A 25,700-nucleotide genomic window follows, 5' to 3' on the forward strand; every position below is an offset into this window, starting at 1 on the left:
TTTTGGATTGATGACACTGGGTTTCCTTACAATTTATTTGAAGAAGGAGTCATACACTTGAGACCACGGATTAACATTCCTGTCTGGTGTAGTCTGGATAATTGCTCGTTTCAATTGGCTGTGGAGAGCAGGAAGTGGACATGTTGTTACCTCCTTCCATGTCTCAGCTGATCTCTCAGAGACGGAAGTGAGTGCGGCTGTCTGAGGCACCCAGGCTGTCAGGTTTTATTTTACTTTAAACATTTCCCTCTCCCCCCACAAGAAAGTGGGCATGTGGGGGTGAGGGTTCTCATCACTCCTGTCCTGAGTAAGGGTGGTGGGGCAAGGGGTTTGGCTGCCAGGGAATTAAAGCGGGCAGGAGAGAGAGACAGCCTGCAATGAGAAGAGTGTCAGAGGGTCAGGGATGGCATTCATTCAGCAGCAGAGCCGAACCGGAGACGAAGGAGAGGACAGCGAGGACGGCTCTCTGCACAAAATGCTGACGGCGATAGAGGAAGAGAGGATCAGGGCAAGCCTCAAGCAGGAGATGAGTGGACTGGGTAAGTGAGCTGTTGCCTCGCCTCCAGTTGTGCTTGCTGTGGGTTGGGGCGATCCCCTCACGGGCTATTTATCTTCTTGTCTGCGCTGCCAGTGTCTCTGTCTGAGATTAGTCCAATGTTTCTGCTGTGATACTGAAAGGTGTGCTGGCTGCTGGCGAGATTCCTGACACATCTGGATCCTTCCCGGAGAGAAACAATGGACTGTTGACTTTCCAAAGTTGTTCTTGGGGAGTGGAGCCTGCACCACTTTGTAAAATCGGTCATATAAATAATTTTTTATTTTCAAGAAACCCCACACGATGTGTCTATTGGTTTTAGTGATAACCTGTTAAGGGCCCTGTTTAAAGGGGTGGTTTTTGCTTGTTGTGTTTGAAGTGGCCGAAAGGAGATGATATTTATTGGTGACTGGGCGTTTCGTTAGTTACACTCCACCATTCATGTCACTCTCGAGTGCTGCATTTTCCTGTTACCTTGGGAGTTGTGTTTCCCTTGAATCTCAGTGCACTCAGAAATGTCAAGGTGTGGGATTGCCTCTGCTGTTTGCTGGTATTCACACGGTGCGCTGTTGAGGGATAGACTGGCTTTTAACATCGACATGATGAAGAGGTGGGTGTGGAGGCTGTGTCAGTATCCCCCAGTTCTCTGGGCAGTGGGCACTCTCTGATGTTCAATGAAAGCTGGGTTTGAAATTCAATCAGATGGATGTAGGTTTGAAAATCCATGTGTGGATGCTGTAGATCGAGTGGAGATGGTTTTTACTGATATGTTTGACTAGTCTTCACTGTGGCACTTGTCTAGGATTGACACTTAGAGCTGCAACATTTTAAATGGTTACTTTATAGAGAGAGAATGCTAGGCTTTAACTTATGATGGGATCGTCAGGTTACATTGTAGTTTCGATGTGGGGCTAAACAAGACTGGGAGAAGAGAATAGGAAAGCTCTCCACTCCCCCCGCCTGTGATTTAATTCAATTACCCCCAGTGCCCAGCTCAGGATGAGGTAACCTGCAGCTTCAAAGGAAGCCGCAGGTGGGGAGGGAGCATGCGTACCGTGGGGCGCGGTGCATCCTGGGGGTTGTAGTCCCAGGAAGCCGGGTTTGTTGTCGGCCGGGCGGAGGGACGGACTACACCTCCCAGAGGGCGCGGCGGCGGCGCAGCCTCAGTCAAAGGGATGATGTAATGGGCAGTGGAGCCACCCTGAAGCTCCCTCTGCGCTGCTGGAAATGAGGGGACAGCTTCTTCATCTTGCCACTTGTTACAGGTTTTCTCAGCTGCAGCATCGTTTATAAACCTTCGCCCTAACCAAGGGCATTTAATTCTGTGCAACTGGTCAACTGCACGCTTGTTGTGCATTTCACAGCCCTCCAGTCATTCCTGTGGCAATAAAATCAATGTATTTGTTCTCACTGCACCTCCCACACCTCCAATTTATTCACCGCCGACGTTGTGTGTAGGGTTTGGGGATGTTGTCAAATACTGGTAGTAAAAGTAAGCAATCGGCTGTTGGATTGTCAGAAGATTTAAGTGAATCACCGATGTCCTCCTCAGGAAATGAAACCTGCTATCGCCACTCTGGCCTATTTGTAACTCCAGCCCCACCAATGTGATTGACTGCTAGCTGCCCACTGTGTGGCCTGGCAAGCCTCTCAGTCACATCAGACAATGCCCACTTTTTCTGGGAAACAGGAAGTGAGCAATAAATACAGCACTGCCAAGGCCCACATTGTCTTTCTCGTGGCTTTTCCCCATGTCACATGTTAGTTGATCATCCATCTCCATGTCTAGTCATTATCAAACTTCACTTTTGGATTGGACAGACCGAATCCTCTCATATTTATCAAGGCTGGGGTCTGGCACCATTTCACACGGCTTCTCTGTACCAGCGGCTGTGTTCCTCCATGGCTAACAAATCCTGGAGTGCGACTTGAGCCAAGAGCATTTGGTTCAGAGATAGGGGTGGTTCTGCCTGAGGCACCTATAGCAAAGCCCACACTCTGTTACTGAATAAATAAGACTTGTTTAAAAGTCCCTTCAATAAAGGTTATGGGGAGACAGCAGGATTAGCTATTGAGTTGGATGATCAGCCATGATCGTGATGAATGGCGGAGCAGGCTCGAAGGGCCAAATGGCCTCCTCCTGCTCCTATCTTCTATGTTTCTATAACTTTTTCTTTGACATCTTTCTGCTGGGCATCTTGGAACCGTCATGGGCACAGGTTAAAAAGGTAAATAACTTCAAATCAAATCTGTCCATTCTAAAATGATCTTTATCAAGTCTTTAAAGACTTACAGTATAATGGGATCTTTTACTGCCTCTGATATAAGAATAATGAAATCTTTCATGAAGCCTGCCACAGACAGATACATTTTTCAGTAATGGCTTGCAACTTTTTAGCAAGATTTGCAAAGGCTGGTTAGCATGTAATCTGAAAAATGTCACTTTGGAATTGCTTTTTCTGAGTGGGACAATTGTTATTTCCAATGCAGTTCAGATGTTCAAGGTAGCTAATTTTTTTGTTTAATAAATATAGGTGCTGAGCTGAGACAGTGAATGTTGTTCAGCAATGAGGAATGGGGCATCATAGTTTGTTACCTGTACCACCAATGTTTAACCAGGGTTACTGCAGTATGACCAGGAATAAGAACTGTGGCTTTTTATCCCATCATGCAGGCCAAGGGTAAATTCTGCTAATATTAGCCCCTGCCCCAAACGGTTTGGTGAGATCAGTTAACTCTGGCAGAGACCATACTGTACTGATCTTTCTGGGTCATTATCCATGCATTTACCTACTAAAGCATTGGGATGGGCCTATATTGCGCATGTTAATTGTATGTACAACATGAGGAACATTTATTGCCTTAGAAGACTTCAAGATGTATCTAAAATTGGGAAAACAGTATGCTTAGGTTGTAGTAATGTTTAAAGTGTGATGTTGGCAGAAAATCATTGATTATAATGAAAATCAGTACATAATTTGGAAATTCTCTCTTAAAGAAGTACTCTTAAGAAAACAGCAGATGGCATTTATGACAGTCCTCGATTTTTAAATAGATATAAATTCCCGCTCTATGCTGCAGCTAACAATCATCGTGAATAATTTGTCTCTGATTCCACTGGTACTGAATTAGGTTCTGGATTGCTGCCCTCTCTATGTACACAGAAAGTAGGAAAGGGCATGAATGCTGAAGAACATTTTTTCTGAGTCCTTCCAATAATTGTTTTATTTTCAGTCTGCTGTAACAAGAGATTTAATGTTGGTTAATGACTGTATCAAATTTTATTTTCATAAAATGAGTCCCTTTTAATAGCAGATAATCTGCATATTTAATGGAATAGTGTCTCCAGATAACTTGTGTGTCATTAATAGGATGTGATGGTCTCTGTAGAGATGTGATATAATAATTATTTAATTCTGTTCACACTATTCAATCTCTAATCATGCTGGGTAGGCAAAGCTATGGTTCATATAAAGAATAACTGATGAATTGTGTTATGAGGTTGCAAGGCACTTGGGCTTGGATGAGGTTAGAAGCTATGTGAACACATCTCATGTAGCTGCAACCCTCAGGACAATGGAATATTTTAAAACACTAGCGTCATGGTGATGTTACTCGAATGGTAATCCAAAGGCCTGGCCTAATGATCTCAAGGACATGAGATTAAGTTCCACCAAGACAGCAGTTAAATTTCAATTCAGTTAATTAATTAAATTTCTTGTATCTGTAATGGTGACTGTGTAACAACCGGATTGTTGTGAGAACCCATCTATTAACTGATGTCTTTTAAATCTACTGTCGTTACCCCCATTTGGCCTATTTATGACTGTAGACACAGAGCAGTTGGTTGATGCTTACCTAGACTCTGAAATGGTAAATCAAACCACTTACCTATGTCAAACTGTTAGAAAGAAAATGGATAGACCACCAGCATTGGCCTATAAGGCACTGCACACAACAGAGGCACACCAGCCCAGTCTGCCTGCAAAGCCCTCCTCAGGAATATCTGTGGACTTGTGTTAGAATTGGGGAAGTGACTATGTCAGAGTGGTCAAGCAACAGCCTGACATAAGCATACTCACAGAAGCATACATTTTAGCTAATGTCCCGGATTTCTCTCCTACCATCCCTGGAGGTAATCTCTTGTTGGAGTGGACCTGGGAGTCCTCAGCATTTCCCCCGATGAAATCCCAGGGCAGGAGGTCAAACAAGGCAAGGGAACTTATTCATGTTGACCTATCTGTCTTCCTTCAGTTAATGAGTCAGTACCCCTCCACCCTGAATACCACCTGAAGGAGCAGCAACAGTAGTAAGGACACAGACTTATGCTAGATGAATACAAAATTTGACCTTGACAGGGAGTTGTAAGGGCAGATGGTGAGAAGCTTGGTAAAAGAGGTTAGTTTAAATATAGAATCATAAAAAATAAGAGCAGGAGTAGGTCATTTGTTTTTTTAAGCCTACTCCACCATTCTATATGATCGTGGCTGATCCTCTCACAAGGCCATACCCCCATGCTCTCCCCATGACCCTTGACACCTTTGGAGTCTAGAAATCTATTTCCTTCTTAAATACATTCAGTGATTTGGCCTCCGCAGCTTTCTGTGGTAGAGAATTCCACAGGTTCACCACCTGAAGAAGTTTCTCCTCATCTCAGCCCTAAATGGCCTACCCCATATCCTGAGACCCCTTGTTCTACAGTACCCAGCCAGAGGAAACAGCCTCCCTGTGTCCAGTCCTGACAGAATTTTATACATTTCAAATGTTCAACACTTAAGAGGATCTTTGTGAAGCGATTTAGGGGGGGGGGGAAATCCCAGAACTTAGGCCCTTGAGAGCTGAAGGCAGTGAATGGTGAAGCAATTAAAATCAAGGATGCTGGTGGTCAGAATTGAAGGATAGCAGATATTTTGCAATGCCAGTGTGTACTTGGGGTAGCGCTTGCACAAGTCGGGTTGCCCAGCTGGGGATGACCCATGAACTGATTTGAACACAGATTAAAATTGTGGCATTGTTTATCCAGGAGCTAATGCACATCAATGAATGCAGGGTAATGGTTGAGGAGCACTTTGTGCACGTGAGGACATGGGCAGCTGAGTTTTGAATGATCAAGTCTAAGGCAGGTGATACCCGGCCAGGAGTGTATTGGAGTAGTCAGGTCTTGAGGTAACAAAGGCATAGCTGTGGATTTTCAGAACCAGACAGTGAAAGTACAGACATATTAAATAATTACTTTGCCTTAGTATTTATCAGGTTAAGCTAACATGGTGGACATGACACCAAAGAGGTGGAAAAGGAGGTAAAGAAATTTAAGATAGAAAGGTGTGAGGGAGAGAGATGATAAATTAATCAAACATGAGAGAGTAAGATCCCTGGTCCATATTAAAGGTTAGGGGAGAGATAGCACATATATATAATAGTGCCAGAGGACGAGTGAAATTCCACTGTGTGAAAAGGGCGATGGATCAAACCCAGGGAACTATAGACTAATTGACGTAATGTCCATGATCAGGGATGTATAGAAAAACACTTTAAGTTAAAACTATAAGAGCAGTTAGTGCAGATTCCAAATGGGAAAGTCCTACTTGAGCAACCTTATCGAATTTTTTGCTGAAGTAGACAAAGGTAAGCAGCAGACAATATATTTGGATTTCCAAAAAGCCTTGAAAAGGTATTGCATTGTAGACTCATGATTAAGGTCAGAATATGTGGAGTCAGCGGACAAGTAGCAGAATGAATCACAAAGTGGCTACAAAACAATAGTGAGAGAGTTGGGGTTAAAGGTGCTTACTCAGAATGGCACATGGTAGGAAGTAGTGTTTCACAAGAATCATTGTTGGGACCACTGCTCACAATTTACACAAACAATTTGGACCTGGGAATCCGAAGTACTGTTTTGAAATTTGAGAATGACACTAAATTCAAGAGTTTAGTTGCTACAGAGAAGGACTGTAGCAAAAAACAGGAAGATATTAATAAACTTGCAGAATGGGTGTGTAATTGGCAAGTAAATTTACTGTAGATAAATGCAAAGTAGTACAATTTTGAAGGATGAATAAAGCCATGTAATGGTTCGAAAATAGCGTAGAAATGAAGTCGAGGAACAAAGATACACAGGTCATCAAAAATAATGATGCTGATTATTAAGATCTTTTTAATAAAAAGCAAACTTAGCCATGCCAATCATATCTGGAGGGATAGAATTGAAAAGCAGACAAGTTATGTTAATCTACTCTGGAGCCTCAGTTATACTTGACAGTTCTGATCTCCATATTATAAAAAGAATACAGAGGCAGTGATGAAGATGCTAAAACCATTCGCTGGAAAGTATAATCAATTCGGGTATGATATCGGGAAAGCTTGAACTGGCTGGGGCTCTTTTCTCTGGAAAAGAAAAGATTATTGGGTGACCTTACAGACACCTTTGTGATTATAAAAGAGTTTGACAGGGCAGAGAGAGGGAAAATGCTTACACTTGCAGGCAAGACCAGAACTAAAGGTCATAAATATAACATAGTTGCAAATAAATCCAATGGAAAATTCAGGAGAACCTCTTCACCCAGAGAGACGTCACAATTTGGTCGCATTGAGAGTAATTGAGGTGAATAGCATGGATGCATTGAAAGTGAATCTGGAAGAGAAAGCAATAGAAGGTTATGTTGATGGGGTTAGAAGATGAAGTGTTGGGAGGCATGTGGATTATTAACATCAGCATAGATTTTCTGTGCTGTACATACTTTGTAAATTTTACAGTTTACTTCCTCTGAAATGATTACTTTAACATTTAAAGCATGTAATCTCTGGTCCACACTCCACCACTGCTGCCACCAAACATCTGGAGTTATCCAAGTCAACCAAAGTTATTGGTTCAGACGGCAAAACTGTCAATGTTCACCATCATTGCTTCTCTCAAACTGACAGTAGCTTCTGCAGTTTGCACACGCTAAACTGTGTGAAAATCCAGAAGTTGTTGTCAGTGATTTTACACTTCCTCAATGTCAAAGCCTTCCCAAACTTCGATCAAATAGAAATCATTGACTAGACAAAAACTTGCCTTTTTGAACCAATTTGTCTCCCTGTTTTTAAAAAAAAAACTTTTTTGAGGAAGTAACATTTTGTTGAATGAATTTTAACTGGGTTTTCAATCCTATACAAAATTCATAATTACTGCTGAACAATCTCATTGTCCCTGAGCAACATAATTTATATTTGAGATGTATCAAATTTCTCCATTGTAAAATTCATATTTTTAGAAACGGATTTTGTATTTCCGCTTCCACTGCAAGGATGTTCCAGTCGTTTATTTCACTTTCTGTAAAATTTTAATTAAATTTGAAACAGTCAGTACTTTTTACTTCCTGGTTTGCTGTCTGTGAGAATACTTTCATGTGATTGACTGCTTACCCCACTTAATGCCATCTCTGTCAAAGGGAAAACCTACAGCAAAGATCACTAGATTTCTGTGGGGAACTTTCATCGAGGGCAGTGGCAAGTATTGTTGCTTCATTGCTGAATGCAAAATTCGGGCCATAATAGGTTGCTCTCTTTGTGAAAGACAGCATGATTTAATGCTACTCAGAATGTGAACAACAGTTACTCATAAAGAGTATCACGGCAGAGGCAGAACTTTGATGCTATGAACTCTGCCGTGCAGCTTGGTTGTTGAGAAAAATTGGTATGGCAACAAATTCTGCCTCTGCTGCTGCAACTGTTTTATCATGCTTTTGCTAACCACTGTGCTACCGTGCCGCCCTGTTTTATCATGCTGATTTTGGCATTGTGATCTTTTTCTAAAGTTTTTTTTTCAGAATATTACAAACATTTTGCAATGTCATTGTGTACTTGGGGTAGCGCTTGCACAAGTAGTGTCGGTAATTAGGAAAATGAGCTGAGCCATCTGGGCTGCCATGTGCTGGGACCAATTTTGGGTTTACGCTGGTGGGAGGATTCAGCAATATCAAAGAATATTTGAATTTTGTGGATTTTTGCTTCATTTAGTATATCGTGCTTTGTTGGATTGTGCAGGATAAATATGGGCTGAAGTCCAAATTCCTAGAGGCAGGAGCTTGTTCCATTACAAATATTTAAATGTCTCCAAACATGTCGCTGCCAGGGGGCCCACAGTTCTGCGTCTTTGTGAGGCACGTCCTTCACAACGTGATGGCAACAGTAACAGTTAATAATAACTTCCAAAGCTTAGTGGTGAGACTTCCAGACAGAAGGTGTGAACTTCAGCATCTAGTGGAGTTTAAACATGACGTCATTCTATAATTGAGCCATTTTTATCTGACTGGACTTCAGGTGTGAAGGGCCTTAGGAAAGTGGAACCTCTTTTTTTTTGGGCAGAGGAAAGAAAATCAAACCGGACTAATTATCCTTTGTGGAAGATGCAACGTGACAGGAAAGCTCTATGGCTGTAGACTAAATTCAGCTCCAGACACTGAGAAAAAACAATCTGTTTATAAGCAAATACCAGGTGAAGGAAGAACGTGTTGAAATACTCACAGTTACAGAACAAGGTGTGTTATCTATTATCAGACACCGACCTTTTCAGCTGCCCTTTGTTGTTCTACTATTATTGATTGCAGTTGGCAATCAATGTACCCCATCTAATATGATTCAGTCTTCAAAGGAGTTTTCACTTGAGCTCCAGGTGACGTCTATTGTGTTTGTTTTATGGGCTGCAGATCAGACATTTTCCAAATGATTTTTCAAATGCAAATGACACAGTCAGGCTAGACATTGAATCTGACTCTAATTAACTTGTTTCAGCAATCGGCCAGCTCCTGTTAATGCTTTATCAATTGCAATATCCAGATTGTAAGCAGCCTTCTACAGTACTCCAGGCAGATCACCCTGCTCCTGTCTCTTTCTCTGTGATGTTGAAGACTCACACTGGGATAGTTTCATAAATACCAAACATTTTACAATGTTTCTCTCACATTGGCTCTCTTGTGTGATCTTAACCAGCGAGTACTGACTGTTAAATGGACCTTAGGGGATGTTATAGGCAAGCCGGCCCCTATCCTTCTAGCATCCAGGTGCCCTTTCTACTAGGGACCAACATGTAATAAGCAAGAGCCCTGGTTTCTTACTTCTCATACCCAAGTACCCTAGCCAGCTATCACACTGCTATTTTCCTATTCTTGATGTCTTCCCTACCTGGTGAATGCCACCATCTCCTCCCTCCCACAGCCATGCATGTCCAGTAACATCAAATGGGCTTCCTCTCAACCTCCCGCCACCAGCTGACTTGGTGGAAACTCTGTGTGGCATAGCTGAGAAATAGTGAAGTGAGGTCCCTCCAATCCACTGGCACTTTGCCTTAGGAACAGCTGGGGAGATGGCTCATTCTGCAATATAACTTTGAGTTCATCCTGAGATCAGACAGGGAGTGCTGAGGAAGAGTAGTCTTATGGCATCATCTGTATTGTGTAAGGCTCTGTAAATGAACATGAGAATGTTTGGTCACAGCAAATATAGCAATGAACTGGATAGAATTGGCAAGATTATTAAAACTATGAAGAAAGCTGGGTTTTTTTAAGTGCCATTTACAATATATGTGAAAATTAGTAAGGCAAAAATTTGTGGGATTTTGTGAGCCTATATTCTAGCGTGTTTGTTTTACAGTGAAATAATTGGGTGATTTCCTCGGTGTAACATCAGCAAATCTATTTTTAAGATGACCATTATGTTGGCAGAATGCAGAGGGGAAATTCCACGCCCCCCCATGAAGGGATTGACCAGGCTGTCTATATGCAGTAACAAGATGGTGGTTTCTCCAAGTGCCAACCCACTTTTACATTTACACTATGGTGCTGTGAGGTACTATATCACAAGGGATTGTGATTGCTCAGGTGTGTTCTTGGAGACTAAATCCCTCTCTCTTCTCTCTTTTCCCCCCCCCCCCCCCACCCCCCATTCCCCAATCTCTGCAGAGGTGGAAAATGTGAGGGAAAATCACTTAACTGTGGCTGTTTTGCAGGCCATAAAGCACACAAAGGGCGGCATGGTGGCACAGTGGTTAGCACTGCTGCCTCACTGCGCCAGAGACCCGGGTTCAATTCCGGCCTCGGATGACTGTCTGTGTGGAGTTTGCACATCCTCTCTGTGTCTGCGTGAGTTTCCTCCGGGTGCTCCGGTTTCCTCCCACGGTCCAAAGATGTGCGGATTAGGTGAAATGACCATGGTAAATTGCCCCTTTGTGTCGGGGGGGATGGCTAGCAGGGTAAATACATGGGGTTATGGGAATAATTATGGGCCTGGGTGGGATTGTTGTCGGTGCAAACTCAATGGACTAAATGGCTTCCTTCTGCGCTATAGGGATTCTATTGAACAATCACCTTGGGAATGTTGGGTGAGATAGCAGAAGATCAATAATTGTAAATGGTTTTCCCTTCTTAGCATTTTGTTAATTTTTATTTGTTAATATTTGACACCATATACATTTTTAATAGTTATTAATATAAGGAAACTGCCAATGGAGCTGAAATTGGGGAAGTGGGGTTTGAATTGGGTGATTAATTTGGAGCTGTATTTTTAGTCCCATAACCTCTGATCTCCAGGGTGTCCTCGTCATGAGCTGCCCCAAAGATGCACTGGATGTAGATCACACGGCAATTGCTCAGGATGTTCAGACTTCTGTTGAGATTAACCCTGGGAACCATCCAATACTCTAATTTAAATTGAAAACTTCAGGTGGTTCCGACTATCTCGCAGTAACAGGTACCCAGGAAAAGTTGGAAGAATGGAAACCACTCCTAACACCTGGGTAACTATAGTTCTGACCCGTCCATCCCAACTACCCTCCTCATCCTCCATGGGACCCCTGGCCACCCTCCTGATGACCCACCTTCTTACCCTCCTGACCCCATCCTGTCCACTAATCTTACTTACTTTATCCCTGACTTCTCAAAGTGGTTAGACATTAAATGAATCATAGAATCTCTACGGTGCAGAAGGGGGTCATTCGGCCCATCTGCACCGACCACAATCCCACCCTATCCCCAGAACTCCATGCATTTACCCAGCTAGTCCCCCTGACACTAAGAGGCAATTTAGCATGGCCAATCCACCTAACCTGCACATCTTTGGACTGTGGGAGGAAACGGGAGCGCCCGGAGGAAACCCACGCAGGCACAGGAAGAATGTGCAAACTCCACACAGACAGTGACCCAAGCCGGGAATCGAACTTGGGTCCCTGGCACTGTGAGGCAGCAGTGCTAACCATTGTGCCACTGTACCTGCTTTATGGCAGCTAGTGCCATATAAAAGGAGTCATGTCATTTGACAGAAAGGACTTTTGGACAGCTGCACTGCATTTCTCTTACCCGGCCAGAGACAAAAGCTCGGGCAGAGTGGCAACTGCCTGCCAGTGGGAGCAGAGTGCAGAGTGGTAACCCCAAGGCAATTTGCTCCAATATGCTGTTAATGCTCATGAGTCTAACAGCCACAAATTCAGCAGGGCAAGGACAAGAGGAAACCAAAGATAAGCAACTTTGAACAGTGGATCTTGTTACATTTCGGTGGCAGTTACGGTAATCGTTGCGGAAGTCAGATTCGACATGTATGCTGTCGACACGCAGTTTTACCTCATCATCATCTGTCTTGAACCCTCCACTCTTTTGAAATTTAGTCTGCTCATCTGAGATCCAATCCAGGATGAGCTGATAACTCCTCCTGCGAATCGGGAGGAGCTGAGGGCATTGGGTGGGATTGTGGAGGAGCTGAGGGAATTGGGAAGCAGCTAAAGGGGAAGAAAATTGTAGGGCTACAGGGAAAGGGTAGGGAGTGGGACTGGGCAAATTGCCCCTACAGAGTGCCAACACAGGCTCAATGGGCTGAATGGCCACCTCCTACCATTCCTTGATTCTATGATTCTAGTTATGGACGAGCTAAACCGGAATATTACAGCCATTCGCACTGGCAGGATTTTCCCATCCCACCAGAGAGAACAGAGATTTGGCTGGGCGCCAAATTCTCCAACCTCGCTGCAGCAGGAGCGTGGCATGAACAGCTGGCAAGATTGCGCCCAATTGTCTTTGGTTCTCGCCACAGGTCCCCAACCACATAGTCTCCCCACTAACTGTCTGAACTAGACTACTCACAAAGCTGGTGTTGCACGTGACTCCGAGAGGAGCTTTCAACTACATATTCACACCAAATCTAAGACTTCACAACGTCACTCTGTTTCACTCTTTTGCCTCACTCAGCTCATCTGCTTTTGAGACCATCATGCATGTCTTTGTTACCTCTGGACTATTCCAGCATGTTCCTGGCTGGTATCGTATCTTTCACCATGGATAAATTTCAGCTGATCCAAACCCCGCTGTCCATATCCGAACTTGCGCCAAGTCCCATTTGCCCATCATCCCTCTGCTCATTGACTAATATTGACTCCAGTGGAACAATGCCTTTATAAAAAATTCTTTATCCTAATTTTCAAACTGCAACATGGCCTCTAGCTCTCGTGCCCTACCATCCTCCATTATTTGCACTCCTCCCATTCTGGCCTCTTGTGTAGTGTGATTTTTAATTATTCCACCATTGGGTGATCGTATTGTTAGTTGGTGAGGCCATCCATTCCGGCATTACCTCCATGTACCTTGAAAGCCATTCCTCTGACTTCTGTCCTAATGTCATGTTATGTGGCTTGATGTCAGACTTGGATTGTACTCCTTACTATCTATGTTAAAGGTGCTATTTAAATGCAAGTTGTTGCTGTAGCTTTTGAGGAAGAAGTGTTTGGAGGTCAGAAATTACACTGGCAAAACTGTTTTCAGATGGATAATGCAACAGATCCCTTAACTCTGTTTTTAGTAACAAAATCTCTAAAGATTCAAAAATATTTATACAATAGAATATCTAACTGTCTGAAAACCGCACTGAAACATGTTTCGCTGGAGAAAAGGGATTCCTTGAAGATTCCACCATTTAAAATCCGACCAAATGTGCACTTTTGTAGATACCTTACATGAACTGTTTTTTACTAGGTTTGGTGCAGGTTCTAGTGCCCATGTCTGACATAAAGACAATGTAATCCTATCTCCTTAGGTCCAACAACAATGCCCCTTTGGAAATGCGGCAGTGCTTGTTGCCATAGTGGTTAATGAAACAATGGCACAGTTGTTGATTTCCACTCCATCTGACGAAGGAGCAGTGCTCCGAAAGCTTATGGTATTTGCTACCAAATAAACCTGTTGGACTTTAACCTGGTGTTGTGAGACTTCTTACTGTGTTCACCCCAGTCCAACGCCGGCATCTCCACATCATTTTTTATGGAACACAGCTCTGCTTTGCAGAGCTCATCAGCCAGTCTCTGACAAGCAGAAAACTCAGTTTATTTCAGTTGTTTATTCAGTTTTCTTTGTTTTGGGGTTCCCTCCAGCTTCCAGCCAGGTATTATTCTCTAATAAGAGGGTTAGCAGACAATTTCCTTTCAAGCCTTTGCAAAGCTACAACTGGGACAGCCCAGAGGAGATGCACAAGAACAATTTCTTTTCAACTTGTCTTATAGAGAAGACTCCACTCTGCTTTTCTTTTCCTTCTAATGCACTAGCTAATATTGGAAAATAGCTGCATCGAGAAGCAATGGCCATGATGGCTACTTCCTGAATTATATTTACTTTGCCATTCATATTCAATTCAGGCTGGAAAACGTGGTGGAGGGCAAACAAAAAGTAGAAAATGGAGATGCCCCACTTACCAGGCACCTTTCCTGTGCTCACTGATCAGGTCACATTGCAGGCACGCACAGGACAGGCACTGCTTTATCACATGAAGTGAATTCCAAGAGCTTGAATTCTGCTGAAAGTCCAGGCAGCTGATGTCTGATTTAGAAGTGGGTGGTTAACATGTGCAATGATGTGATTATTTTTTTTAAATTCCCTAATTCTAATGGGAAGCTTTTCTCTGAAAGGAAGCAGTTTGTAACATTTGCAGTAGTTTGAAAGAAGAAGTATGATGTACGTTCGCAGAAAAGGAGGAGTGGACAGTGACAATTCATGGGAGTGACTGCAGTCATTGTCGATGCACAGACTAAAATAGATTGTTAAACTGGAAGCGAGCCATTCGACCCAACAGGTTTTTCTGGTGTTTTACTCCAAGTGAAACCACCACATCTAATGCTATGTGCCTACCTACTCTCCATGTACTTGGAGTTACTTGTCGAAGTGATTGTTTCATGGGGGTAAATAATCCTCATAATTTTGGAAAAGTAAATGTGTGCGTTTTATCTCACAGTTGAATTTGGTGCAGAATGTATCTTTTTTCACACTCTTGTCCTTTGAACATCAGGACAGAAACTGCTGGGCAGTTCAGTTTAGACAATTGATATCAACTATACACAATTTATATCAATGATCTGCAAGCAGGGACAGAGTGTAACATAGCAAAATTTGCTGACAGCACGGAAATAGGTGGGAAAGCAGGCTGTAATGAGGAAATAAAAAGCTAGGGGAATGGGCCAGAATCTGGCAAATGGAGTTTAATGTGGATAAATATGAGGTTATCCATTTTGGCCGGAAAAATAAAAGGGCAAATTACTATTTAAATAGGAAACAGATTTAAAAGGTGTCTTGCAGAGGGATCTGGGTGTCCTTGTGCACGAGTCTCAGAAAGTGGGTATGCAGGTGCAGAATGTTATAAAGAAAGCAAATGGAATCTTGGCATTTATTGCAAAGGGTTTAGAGTATAAAAATACAGAAATGTTGTTACAATTGTATAAGGCGTTAGTGAAACCACACTTGGACTATTGTGTTCAGTTTTGGTCACCTTTGAGGAAGAATGTGGTGGCACTGAAGAGTTTCTCGAGATTGATTCCAGGTTTGAAGGGGCTGTCGTATGAGGAGTGGTTGAGTAGCTTGGGCTTGTACTCGCTGGAGTACAGAAGAATGAGAGAGGATTTGATTGAGGTTTATAAAATATTCAACGGGATTGATAAAGTAAATGTTAACCAAATGTTCCCCCTTCTAGAACAGTCTGGGACAAGCGGTCATAGTTGTAGAGTAAGAGGGTGGAGCTTCAAAACAGAGATAAGGAGAAGCTACTTCTCACAGAGGGTTATGAATCTATGGAACTCACTGTCCCAGAGTGCAGTGGATGCAGAATCAATCAATGCATTCAAAAAAGAGATAGATAAATATTTGATCAAAAGCGGGATAAAGGGCTATGGGGAAAAAGCAGGGAAGTGGAGTTAGGATAAGATTGAGATCAGCCATGATCATATAGAATGGCAGAGCAGACTCGAAGGGCTGAATGGCCTACTCTCGCTCCTAATTCCTATGCTCTGATCAACAATTCCATCAGACACGTCAATGATCTTTTCATAAAGGGGATTTGATAAGTCTTTGCTTAAATGGTGAATAATAGCTATTGATGCAAATGATTGGAAATTTCTGCATCTTTGGATATGTAACAACGCCTTCACTTAACAAAGCCTGGAGGTGTTTTATGCTGAGGTGTGATTGAGTGAATAAAAAATTATGAGGAGCGATGGTTGTAGTTCTGAGGAGTAAGACATATACAGAATTCTGTGTCACACTGAATCAGACTAATAGCTTGAATCATCCGAGCAGCGGCATGCGGGCAGCTGCTGACCCAACACTGCTGCACATCTCTCCTGATGCCGGCTGTCAAAAGAATGCTCAGCACAGCATTGCCTGGAGGAACTCTGTCAGAGCAGAGTAGTCATGATGTGGAGATGCCAGCGTTGGACTGGGGTAAACACAGTAAGAAGTTTAACAACACCAGGTTAAAGTCCAACAGGTTTATTTGGTAGCAAATGCCACTAGCTTTCGGAGCGTGCTGCTCCTTCATCAGGTGGAGTGGGAGATGTGCTCACAAACAGGGCATACAGAGACACAAACTCAATTTACAGAATAATGATTGGGATGCTAATCAAGCTAATCAATGCTAATACAGCTAATCAAGTCTTAAGGGTACAGACAATTTGAGTGGAGAGAGCATTAAGCACAGGTTAGAGAGTCAGGGGAAGAGAGGACATGCCCCCTTTATGGCATTGCTGTTGTATTCTGATAAGTATTTAAATGTCCGGGGGGAGCGATTCTCCCAGCCCGCTGCACTGCTTTTGTAGGGGGGGGGGGGGGGGGGCGCTGCAATGGGTGTCAGGGCTGTGGGGTGGTCAGAGCTGTTGTTGGGAGGGGCGATATCGGGGCTATCAAGGGTGAGGGGGGGTGGTGGAGTTTCGAGGCTGGCCCAGGCATGTGATCAGGCCGTGGGGAGCTGCACGGCCGATGATGCGGGGTTCACAGGGCTGATCAGCGATCAGGAGGGCGGCAGACAGGAGTCACTGTGTATGTGCCGATCTCGGCATTAACAGATCGGCACTATGCTGTCCATCATTCCAGCGGGAATGCACCTCACCCACGGCTTATTGGACTGATTCGTACTAGTGCACTCAGCAATGCACAGAGTGTGGGAGATTCATTTTGAAACTCCCGCTGAAAAATCCAGCACGATTTACTGCAGTTTTTACACGAATTCGACAATTGGAATGTTTTTGGGAGAATCCCCCCCCCCCTTCCCTCGGGTGGGGAATTGCCCATTGGAATTTAGCTTCGTGGCCAATACCCACATGTCAAGACTTCCCAAGAGTCCTGATGTGCATCTTTCATCAGAACCATTGACTGGAAGATTTGGGTCAAATGTCTTTCTGCAATTTCACTGATTAAGTTGCTGATCTTGTCATTAACTGAAAAAAGTCTGATCCTGCCTAATAGTTTAGACTTTTACCAAGGTTTCCCTCCAACTATTAACATTCTTGCCTTGTTTGCCAAACACATTTTTTATTCTCTCAATTTAGTTTATCTAAATGATAAATAGGTTGAATTATCAAAAATGGCATTAATCAGAAAAAATCCGTCTCAAAAAAATGTATTTTTATCAAATTGAAGGATGGCGTAGTGTTTATTTGTGATTTTGATGCCACCATGTATTTTGATGACACAATTGGTGAAACAATATGACTGTGGCTACTTGGGAATGAGTTCCCTACAAGTGAATACTGCAGCAGATTGGTGTATTGTCCTACAGAGAAGGTGTTTGATTCCATGTGAGAACTCAGTTGTCCTTAACTGCCACACCTCTGTTTTCAATTAGAATGAAGTGTTTTCGCAGTGCTGTTAAAGTAATCACATGAACAGAGTTGAAGAAAGATAGAACACACATTTTGTAACACCTTGCATCCCAAAGTGCGTCAGACAAAGAATACTTCAAAATGCAATCTGTTCAAAATGACAAAGCTTTAGGAGGCAGCTAATAGGGAAATGCATTATCTAGCAGGGCGATGAACATTCAACTGGCTTTTAATATCATCAATGTTGTAGAGTGCTTTAGAGGCAAAATAGAGGCCTACGGAGGAGGATGAGGATTGACAGCTGACAGCAGTAGCAGCTGGACGTCAATGGTGCCTTTAATGTAGCAAAATGTCCAAAGGCGCCTCACAGCAATCACAATTTGTCATCGAGCCATGTAAGATAATGTTAGGGCTTGGTGTGGTGTGAGGTAGGTTAGAAGAAAACGAGGTATCAAGATGGAAGGAATTCCAGAGATCGGAGCATAGGCAGCTGAAGGGACAGCCACTAATGGTAGGATGATTAAAAATCTGAGATGTTCAAGAGGCCAGAATTGGGGAAAAAGAGGTTCTGGGGTTGGAGGAAATTCGAGATAGGGCAAGGTCATGGAGGGACTTGTCAACCAGGATTGGAATATGAAAGTCCAGGTATAGAAAAAGGCAAGGATGGGAGTTTCAGCAGCAGATGAGCTGAGGCAGAGGGTAAAGGTCGGGCAATGTCATTGAAGTGAAAATAAACAGTTCTAGTGAAACATATGAAGTCAGAAATTCATCCTTTATCTCAAATATGACACCAAAATTGCGAGCTATCCGGTTTGAAATTCCGCTTTCCTGCCTTGACTTCTTCACCTATCAAAAATCTACCTCACTCGGCCTTGTATAAATTCAATGATCCAGCTTCCACTGCTTTCTGGTGATGAGAATTTCACAGACTAATAACCCACTCTTTTATTTACTAATGACCCTCTGAGGAAAAAATTCTCCTCATCTACATCTTAACAAGGAGAATTATGTCCCTTAATCTCCCCCGCAAGAGGAAAGACCTTCTCAGTATCTATAGGTACAGCCTGTTCAATCTTTCTTCATAAGATAAGCCCTTCATTCCAGGAATGAATCAAATGGACGTCCTCTGCACTGCTAATTTATATCCTCTTTCAAACAAGACCAAAACTGTACACATCATTCCAGATGTGGCTCACCAATACCCTGTATGGCTCTGGTAAAAGAATCATCACATCTACAGGCTCCCCTTTATCCACCTTGCTTTTTACTTCCTCAACGGACTCTAATACATGGGGTGGCACAGTGGTTAGCACTGCTGTCTCACAGCACCAGGGACCCGGGTTCGATTCCCAGCTGGGTCACTGTCTGTGTGGAGTTTGCACATTCTCCCCATGTATGCGTGGGTTTCCTCCAGGTGCTCCGGTTTCAAAGAACAAAGAACAATACAGCACAGGAACAGGCCCTTCGGCCCTCCAAGCCCGCGCCGCTCCCCGGTCCAGGATTGAATCCTGAATCCAGGATCCCCGCCCAATTTTCCAGCCTATCTACATACCAATATCCTATCCACCGAGCTGTCCCTCACAGCTACGATGCTTTGTTCATTACAACCTATTAACTCAACCCCACCCCCCTATTCCAGACCATGTGATCCCCAGGGAGAGGCGAAAACCCAGAGTGAAAAACCCCAGGGCCAATATGGGGAAGAAAAAAAAATCTGGGAAATTCCTCTCCGACCCCCTGAGGCGATCGAAACGAGTCCAGGAGATCACAATGGCCCTGATCGGAAAATGCTTCCCAACCCTAGTCATTTCCACTTCCATGAACACCATATGAATTCCCTGCCCCCGAGACAGGTTCCCAACTATCCGCAGTCTCGCTCTGTACTGGCACCAGCAAGATGATCATAGAATGAAGCCTTGAAACGAGAAACAAGGAACAATTAGCCCGCGCCGCTCCCTGGTCCAAACTAGACCACTCTTTTGTATCCCTCCATTCCCACTCCGGTCATATAGCTGTCTAGATAAGTCTTAAACGTTCCCAGTGTGTCCGCCTCCACCACCTTGCCCGGCAACACATTCCAGGCCCCCACGACCCTCTGTGTGAAATATGTCCTTCTGATATCTGTGTTAAACCTCCCCCCCTTCAAAGAACAAAGAACAAAGAACAGTACAGCACAGGAAACAGGCCTTCGGCCCTCCAAGCCTGTGCCGCTCCTTGGTCCAACTAGACCAATCGTTTGTATCCCTCCATTCCCAGGCTGCTCATGTGACTATCCAGGTAAGTCTTAAACGATGTCAGCGTGCCTGCCTCCACCACCCTACTTGGCAGCGCATTCCAGGCCCCCACCACCCTCTGTGTAAAAAACGTCCCTCTGATGTCTGAGTTATACTTCGCCCCTCTCAGCTTGAGCCCGTGACCCCTCGTGATCGTCACCTCCGACCTGGGAAAAAGCTTCCCACTGTTCACCCTATCTATACCCTTCATAATCTTGTATACCTCTATTAGATCTCCCCTCATTCTCCGTCTTTCCAAGGAGAACAACCCCAGTCTACCCAATCTCTCCTCATAGCTAAGACCCTCCATACCAGGCAACATCCTGGTAAACCTTCTCTGCACTCTCTCCAATGCCTCCACGTCCTTCTGGTAGTGCGGCGACCAGAACTGGACGCAGTACTCCAAATGCGGCCTAACCAGCGTTCTATACAGCTGCATCATCAGACTCCAGCTTTTATACTCTATACCCCGTCCTATAAAGGCAAGCATACCATATGCCTTCTTCACCACCTTCTCCACCTGTGTTGCCACCTTCAAGGATTTGTGGACTTGCACACCTAGGTCCCTCTGTGTTTCTATACTCCTGATGACTCTGCCATTTATTGCATAACTCCTCCCTACATTATTTCTTCCAAAATGCATCACTTCGCATTTATCCGGATTAAATTCCATCTGCCACCTCTCCGCCCAATTTTCCAGCCTATCTATATCCTGCTGTATTGCCCGACAATGCTCTTCGCTATCCGCAATTCCAGCCATCTTTGTGTCATCCGCAAACTTGCTGATTACACCAGTTACACCTTCTTCCAAATCATTTATATATATCACAAATAGCAGAGGTCCCAGTACAGAGCCCTGCGGAACACCACTGGTCACAGACCTCCAGCCGGAAAAAGACCCTTCGACCACTACCCTCTGTCTCCTATGGCCAAGCCAGTTCTCCACCCATCGAGCCACTTCTCCTTGTATCCCATGAGCCTTAACCTTCTTAACCAACCTGCCATGTGGGACTTTGTCAAATGCCTTACTGAAATCCATATAGACGACATCCACGGCCCTTCCTTCATCAACCGTTTTTGTCACTTCCTCAAAAAACTCCACCAAATTTGTAAGGCACGACCTCCCTCTTACAAAACCATGCTGTCTGTCACTAATGAGATTGTTCCGTTCTAAATGCACATACATCCTGTCTCTAAGAATCCTCTCCAACAACTTCCCTACCACGGACGTCAAGCTCACCGGCCTATAATTTCCTGGGTTATCCCTGCTACCCTTCTTAAACAACGGGACCACATTCGCTATCCTCCAATCCTCAGGGACCTCACCCGTGTCCAAAGAAGCGACAAAAATTTCCGTCAGAGGCCCAGCAATTTCCTCTCTCGTCTCCCTGAGCAGCACACATTTCCTCCCACAGTCCAAAGATGTGCAGGTTAGGTGGATTAGCCATGCTAAATTGCCTCATAGTGTCAGGGGGACTAGCAAGGTAAATACATGGGACTATGGGGATAGGGCCTGGGTGGGATTGTGGTCGGTTCAGACTCGATGGGCCGAATGGCCTCCTTCTACACTGTAGGATTCTTGATATTATGATTATTTAACCATGATTTTCCTGTCGCAAAACTATGTTGACTCTGTCTTATTCTATTATGATTTTCTAAGTATCCTGCTATAACTTCCTTAGTAATGGATTCTAGCATTTTCCCTCTGATAGATATTAGACTAACTCATCTATGGCTTCCTGTTATTCCGCCCCCCCCCCCCCCCCCCGCCCACCCCAGGTGAGTCGCCTGATGAAGGAACAGTGCTCGAAAGCTCGTAATTCCAAATAAACCTGCTGGATTTTAACCTGGTGTTGTGAGATTTCTCACTGTTTGTTTCTAGTCACTGAAGCAAGAGGATGGAAGACTTCAAGCTTTCACCACTGATCCCCAATATCATCAATTGACTGAGTTTTGAGGAAAGGTTAGAAAAACATAAGAAGAAATATTGAAAAGAGGAGAATAAGGAAGCATTTGAGAGCTGTTCCAATTGGAGAAGAATATTAAAAGATGAATCCAGAACATTTTTCGAGTTTAACTATGACTGGAGAACATTTACCTTTGCCCTTCAGATCTCACACATCACAAGTGATCCACAGCCAATAAAATCCATGCTTTGAACAGTGTGTTATGGACAGGAGGGGGATTAATTTAAGCAGTTCTAATTTCTCCCCTCGCCACCCAGCCATAAGCTTAGCAGTGTTTTTATTTGCTTCCCCCCCCCGCCCCCCCTTTATAAGTGGTGGAGTTTCCTAACCCCTCAATTTAGGTGTGATCACATTTTCTATTAATAACAGACAGCAAACTCATGATGGGGTGAATTACTTTATTTGCATGCACTCAAAATGTGAGAGCGGGATGTGGACACATAACGCCTTGTGCACTGTCTCAGTCAGAGGGATAAAAGAAAAGAAAGATTTACAGGACAACGACCACAGAATAAAAGAATGATTGATCACGTAGGTCCAGAGTGGAGAATCCAAGTCCAATGAGATATTCCTTCAGAGGTCAGCAGGTTGAAAACCCATGCTGGATAATTCACTTTTCCAGTGGTGATGGGCACATAGGTGTTGCACCAGAAGTTCCAGTAGAAACAATGCATTCAATCTAAGCAGAGCCCCTTTTCTGTGCTGTTGCTTCTAGAAGTTAGATGAGAGATTGAGTTGCAGTGCAGTAAGGCAACATAACCGTTTCCACCAGCTAGCGGTTCATGTCACATAACTTCCACTCCCACTCGCACTTGCAAAAATACAGCCATCCCTCACGACTGCACTAATGGTATGACTGAACGAAGACTGTCTCAGATACAAATAAATAGATAGTCAGTCGAGGGCTGAGGTCAGGAAGCACTTTATGCAAATATTGGTCTTGTGGTTTGGGTAATGGAGACAATTGTTCAAGGGCAGTTAGGCGCAGCGAGGGTATACGGCCAGTTCCTTAGAAGAACGAGGTAAATGAACCAAAGTATTTTGTTTGCACTGACTAACTGCAGATTGTCCCTTTGCTCAGAAGTTGACAGAGTAAATATTTTATTCTGCTTCATTCACATAGTTGGTTGTTGCCATTTGTTTATTAAAAGCCGGTGTAAATGGAAAACAATGTTTTGGATTTTTGTTCCTCGTTTCAGGTGACAAATCAGAGTTACAGGTGTAACCCCAAATATCAGCATCAGTCATGGTTTTGTATCAGCTGATCATCAACTCTGTGGCTGGAATTTTACCGCCCTGTCCGCCATGGGAATCGGAGCAGGCGAGTGGCGGACAATGGGAAGGTCCGTTGAACTCAGGTGGGATTTTACAGTTTCGGGACGAGCAATGCTATAAAATCCCATCCTGTATCTCTCAATTCTATTAAAAAGTGATATGAAATTGAGGGATCTTCCTTCTGCATATATACCTCATTGTATTTTGCATCTGTTTGGCATGAGCCATCTGCTGTTCGTATTTTAAAAAAATTATATTATCCTTATCAGGGTTCATAATGTTGCCATTTGGCCATGACAAGTTACTTAAAACGAAATGATAACTTGGTTGAAAAACACATTTTCCACATTGTGCTTTCTTCATTGTTCTATGTTTCTTTAAGCTGTGCTATGTACAGTTGTTGACTGCTCTAATTTGGAGCAAATGAGGTTAGTGTCAACTTGTTGAAAGTTGAATGGACGGTTTACATTGCAGTTCCAGGTCCTGCAGATAGCACTCAGCCTTGTTTATATCATTTTCTGATCGTTTTACCACAGAACACAATATATGGTGGTCTGTTTTATTTTCTCTGCAGTTGTTTCTTGGAGGACAGGACCTTCCTCCCTGCACAGACTTCCCTTTATGGGCAAAACAAAAGAAGTGAGCTCCTTCATCTTGTTTAGTGCAGTTAAACTAATTATTTCCATTTCTAGGACGTGCCTGTTAAAGCTGAATGGAAAATTGATGAGTAGTGGAGCATTGATATTCTTTGAAGGTCAAATGTGGTCATCTCATTAAAGATAGGAGGTTATTTCAGAAACTGCTGGCAGTAGCATGAGAAGCACTCCATGGTTTCTCTTGTCACCTCTCTTTGGGGTGCTCATTGTGATATTTTTTACTTGATTAAAATGTCTTTGACTTTCGAAACACTTCTACACTTTTTCTTTAGAAACTGTTCTGTCAATAAGACAGGTAAAGAAATCCAACTGTACGTATCAAAACAGGTTTTTCAAGCTATTTTTCCAATGCATTTTCTGCTGAACCAAAAGGATGGCTGCTACAAGGCATGTGACCATGGAATTGGCCCTTTTGTTCTGGAAAGTACCAACAGGAGTTACAAGAACAAAATAATCCTTCTTTCATCATCGTGGAATCTTACACCCAATTGTCAGGACACTTTAATCATGAAACCAGGGGACTCTCAGATCAAAACCACATTATGTCTGCAGAGTTGTTAAGAGACCTATCGCACACTTGGGACTGACCAAGTCCATTTCAAAAAGGGATCAGTGAGGGGGATAATGGATGTCATTGTGATAAGATTACCCCTCTCATGGATTTGGGTGGTCTGCCTAAACAATGGCTTCCTGACACAAGAATATCAATATGGATAGTAACTCTTTCAAAAGCTAATGACTAGGATATTATCAGTCCTCAACCCAAAAGCCAGTTCCAGATAATAGATACACATCCCTTTTGACATCATTGTGGCGGAAAAAGGTCACCTGTTAACACCAACTGGAATGGATCCCAGCAGCCCAGCTGAGCAAACAGCCAGCCACCATCTCTCAATTCTTCAAAGCCGGTTTGATTTTAAAAGTCTCTGATCATCGCCTGCCAAGTGCTCTAAGCACAGAAAACCCACCGTGCTGCATCGTCATTCGTTTCCAGGTTCTTTTGTGTTTTTGTCTCCAACCAGAATCTCATCTGCATGAAGGAAAGCCCCTCTCGGGCTTTGGAAATCGCGTGAACTAATATTGATTTCTGTGGTTCTTTTGTTGTTGCCAATAGTTGTAAATCTTCCTCTTTTCTATCCCCCTTACTGTATGTGTGTATGTATGTCTGTACGTGCATTTCTGTGTATGTGCATTTGTGTGTGTGTGTGGGGTTGCAAACACCATCCCCACCCCCTGGGTTTGAGTGTGTAGTAGGTAAAAATACCTCTTGAGACTGGTATGAGTCAAAATAGAGTAGGCTTTATTCTCTCAAGCTTGTGGGAGAACTTGACCCCTTGAAAGCGGAAGCCAAAGTTCTCTCTGAACACAGAAAAGTGGGGATATATATACATCATGGCTCCCAGTACCAGTCACGACACCAACACTGGTCTGGTCATGAATCAAAGTCCATACAACAGTCCTTGATCATGAAGCAGCAGTTCTCTGGCTAACTGGCAGCTGCAGTCACGATACAGTCTGAGGTTTCCTGCTCTTCCACGGCCCTTCCTTTGAAGTTACCGGCACAATTGTAGCTGGCCCAGCGGGAGTCCTCCTTTAAACGGCCGTTATCATGCTCCACATCTTGTAATGCTTTCTTCCCTTTACATTTACCACGCAAGCCTGTAGAAAAGGTAAGACTTGCATATCTGCAAACACATTCACATTTACATTTACTTTTGACTATCTTTTGTTATAAGAATAAAAGTTAATTTATATTAATGTCAGAAGCAGTATAAACAAGGGGATTAGCCATAATGAAGGGTTATGCTTGTGATACATTCTAAGTACAAAATCCATTAACCCTTTAGGTACAAAATACATTGAATACAAAAAACATTAACCCTTTCCCTTCTTCAGAGT

The 25,700-nt window shown here is 43.5% G+C and overlaps 1 protein-coding gene across 2 annotated transcripts in view; it reads left to right on the forward strand.

Moving 5' to 3' along the window:
- Nucleotides 1–177: 177 nt before the first annotated feature.
- The window catches only part of kiaa0930, a 78,512-nt gene continuing 52,989 nt past the window's right edge, over nucleotides 178–25,700 (forward strand). For both annotated transcript variants that reach the window (XM_078220118.1, XM_078220117.1), the window contains exon 1: nucleotides 178–539. In XM_078220118.1, coding sequence (XP_078076244.1) covers nucleotides 404–539 — 136 coding nt within the window. In that variant the 5' untranslated portion in view covers nucleotides 178–403. The remainder of the gene's footprint in view (nucleotides 540–25,700) is intronic.

Source organism: Mustelus asterias, chromosome 9 (assembly GCF_964213995.1).
Source record: "Mustelus asterias chromosome 9, sMusAst1.hap1.1, whole genome shotgun sequence".
NCBI classification, from domain to species: domain Eukaryota; kingdom Metazoa; phylum Chordata; class Chondrichthyes; order Carcharhiniformes; family Triakidae; genus Mustelus; species Mustelus asterias.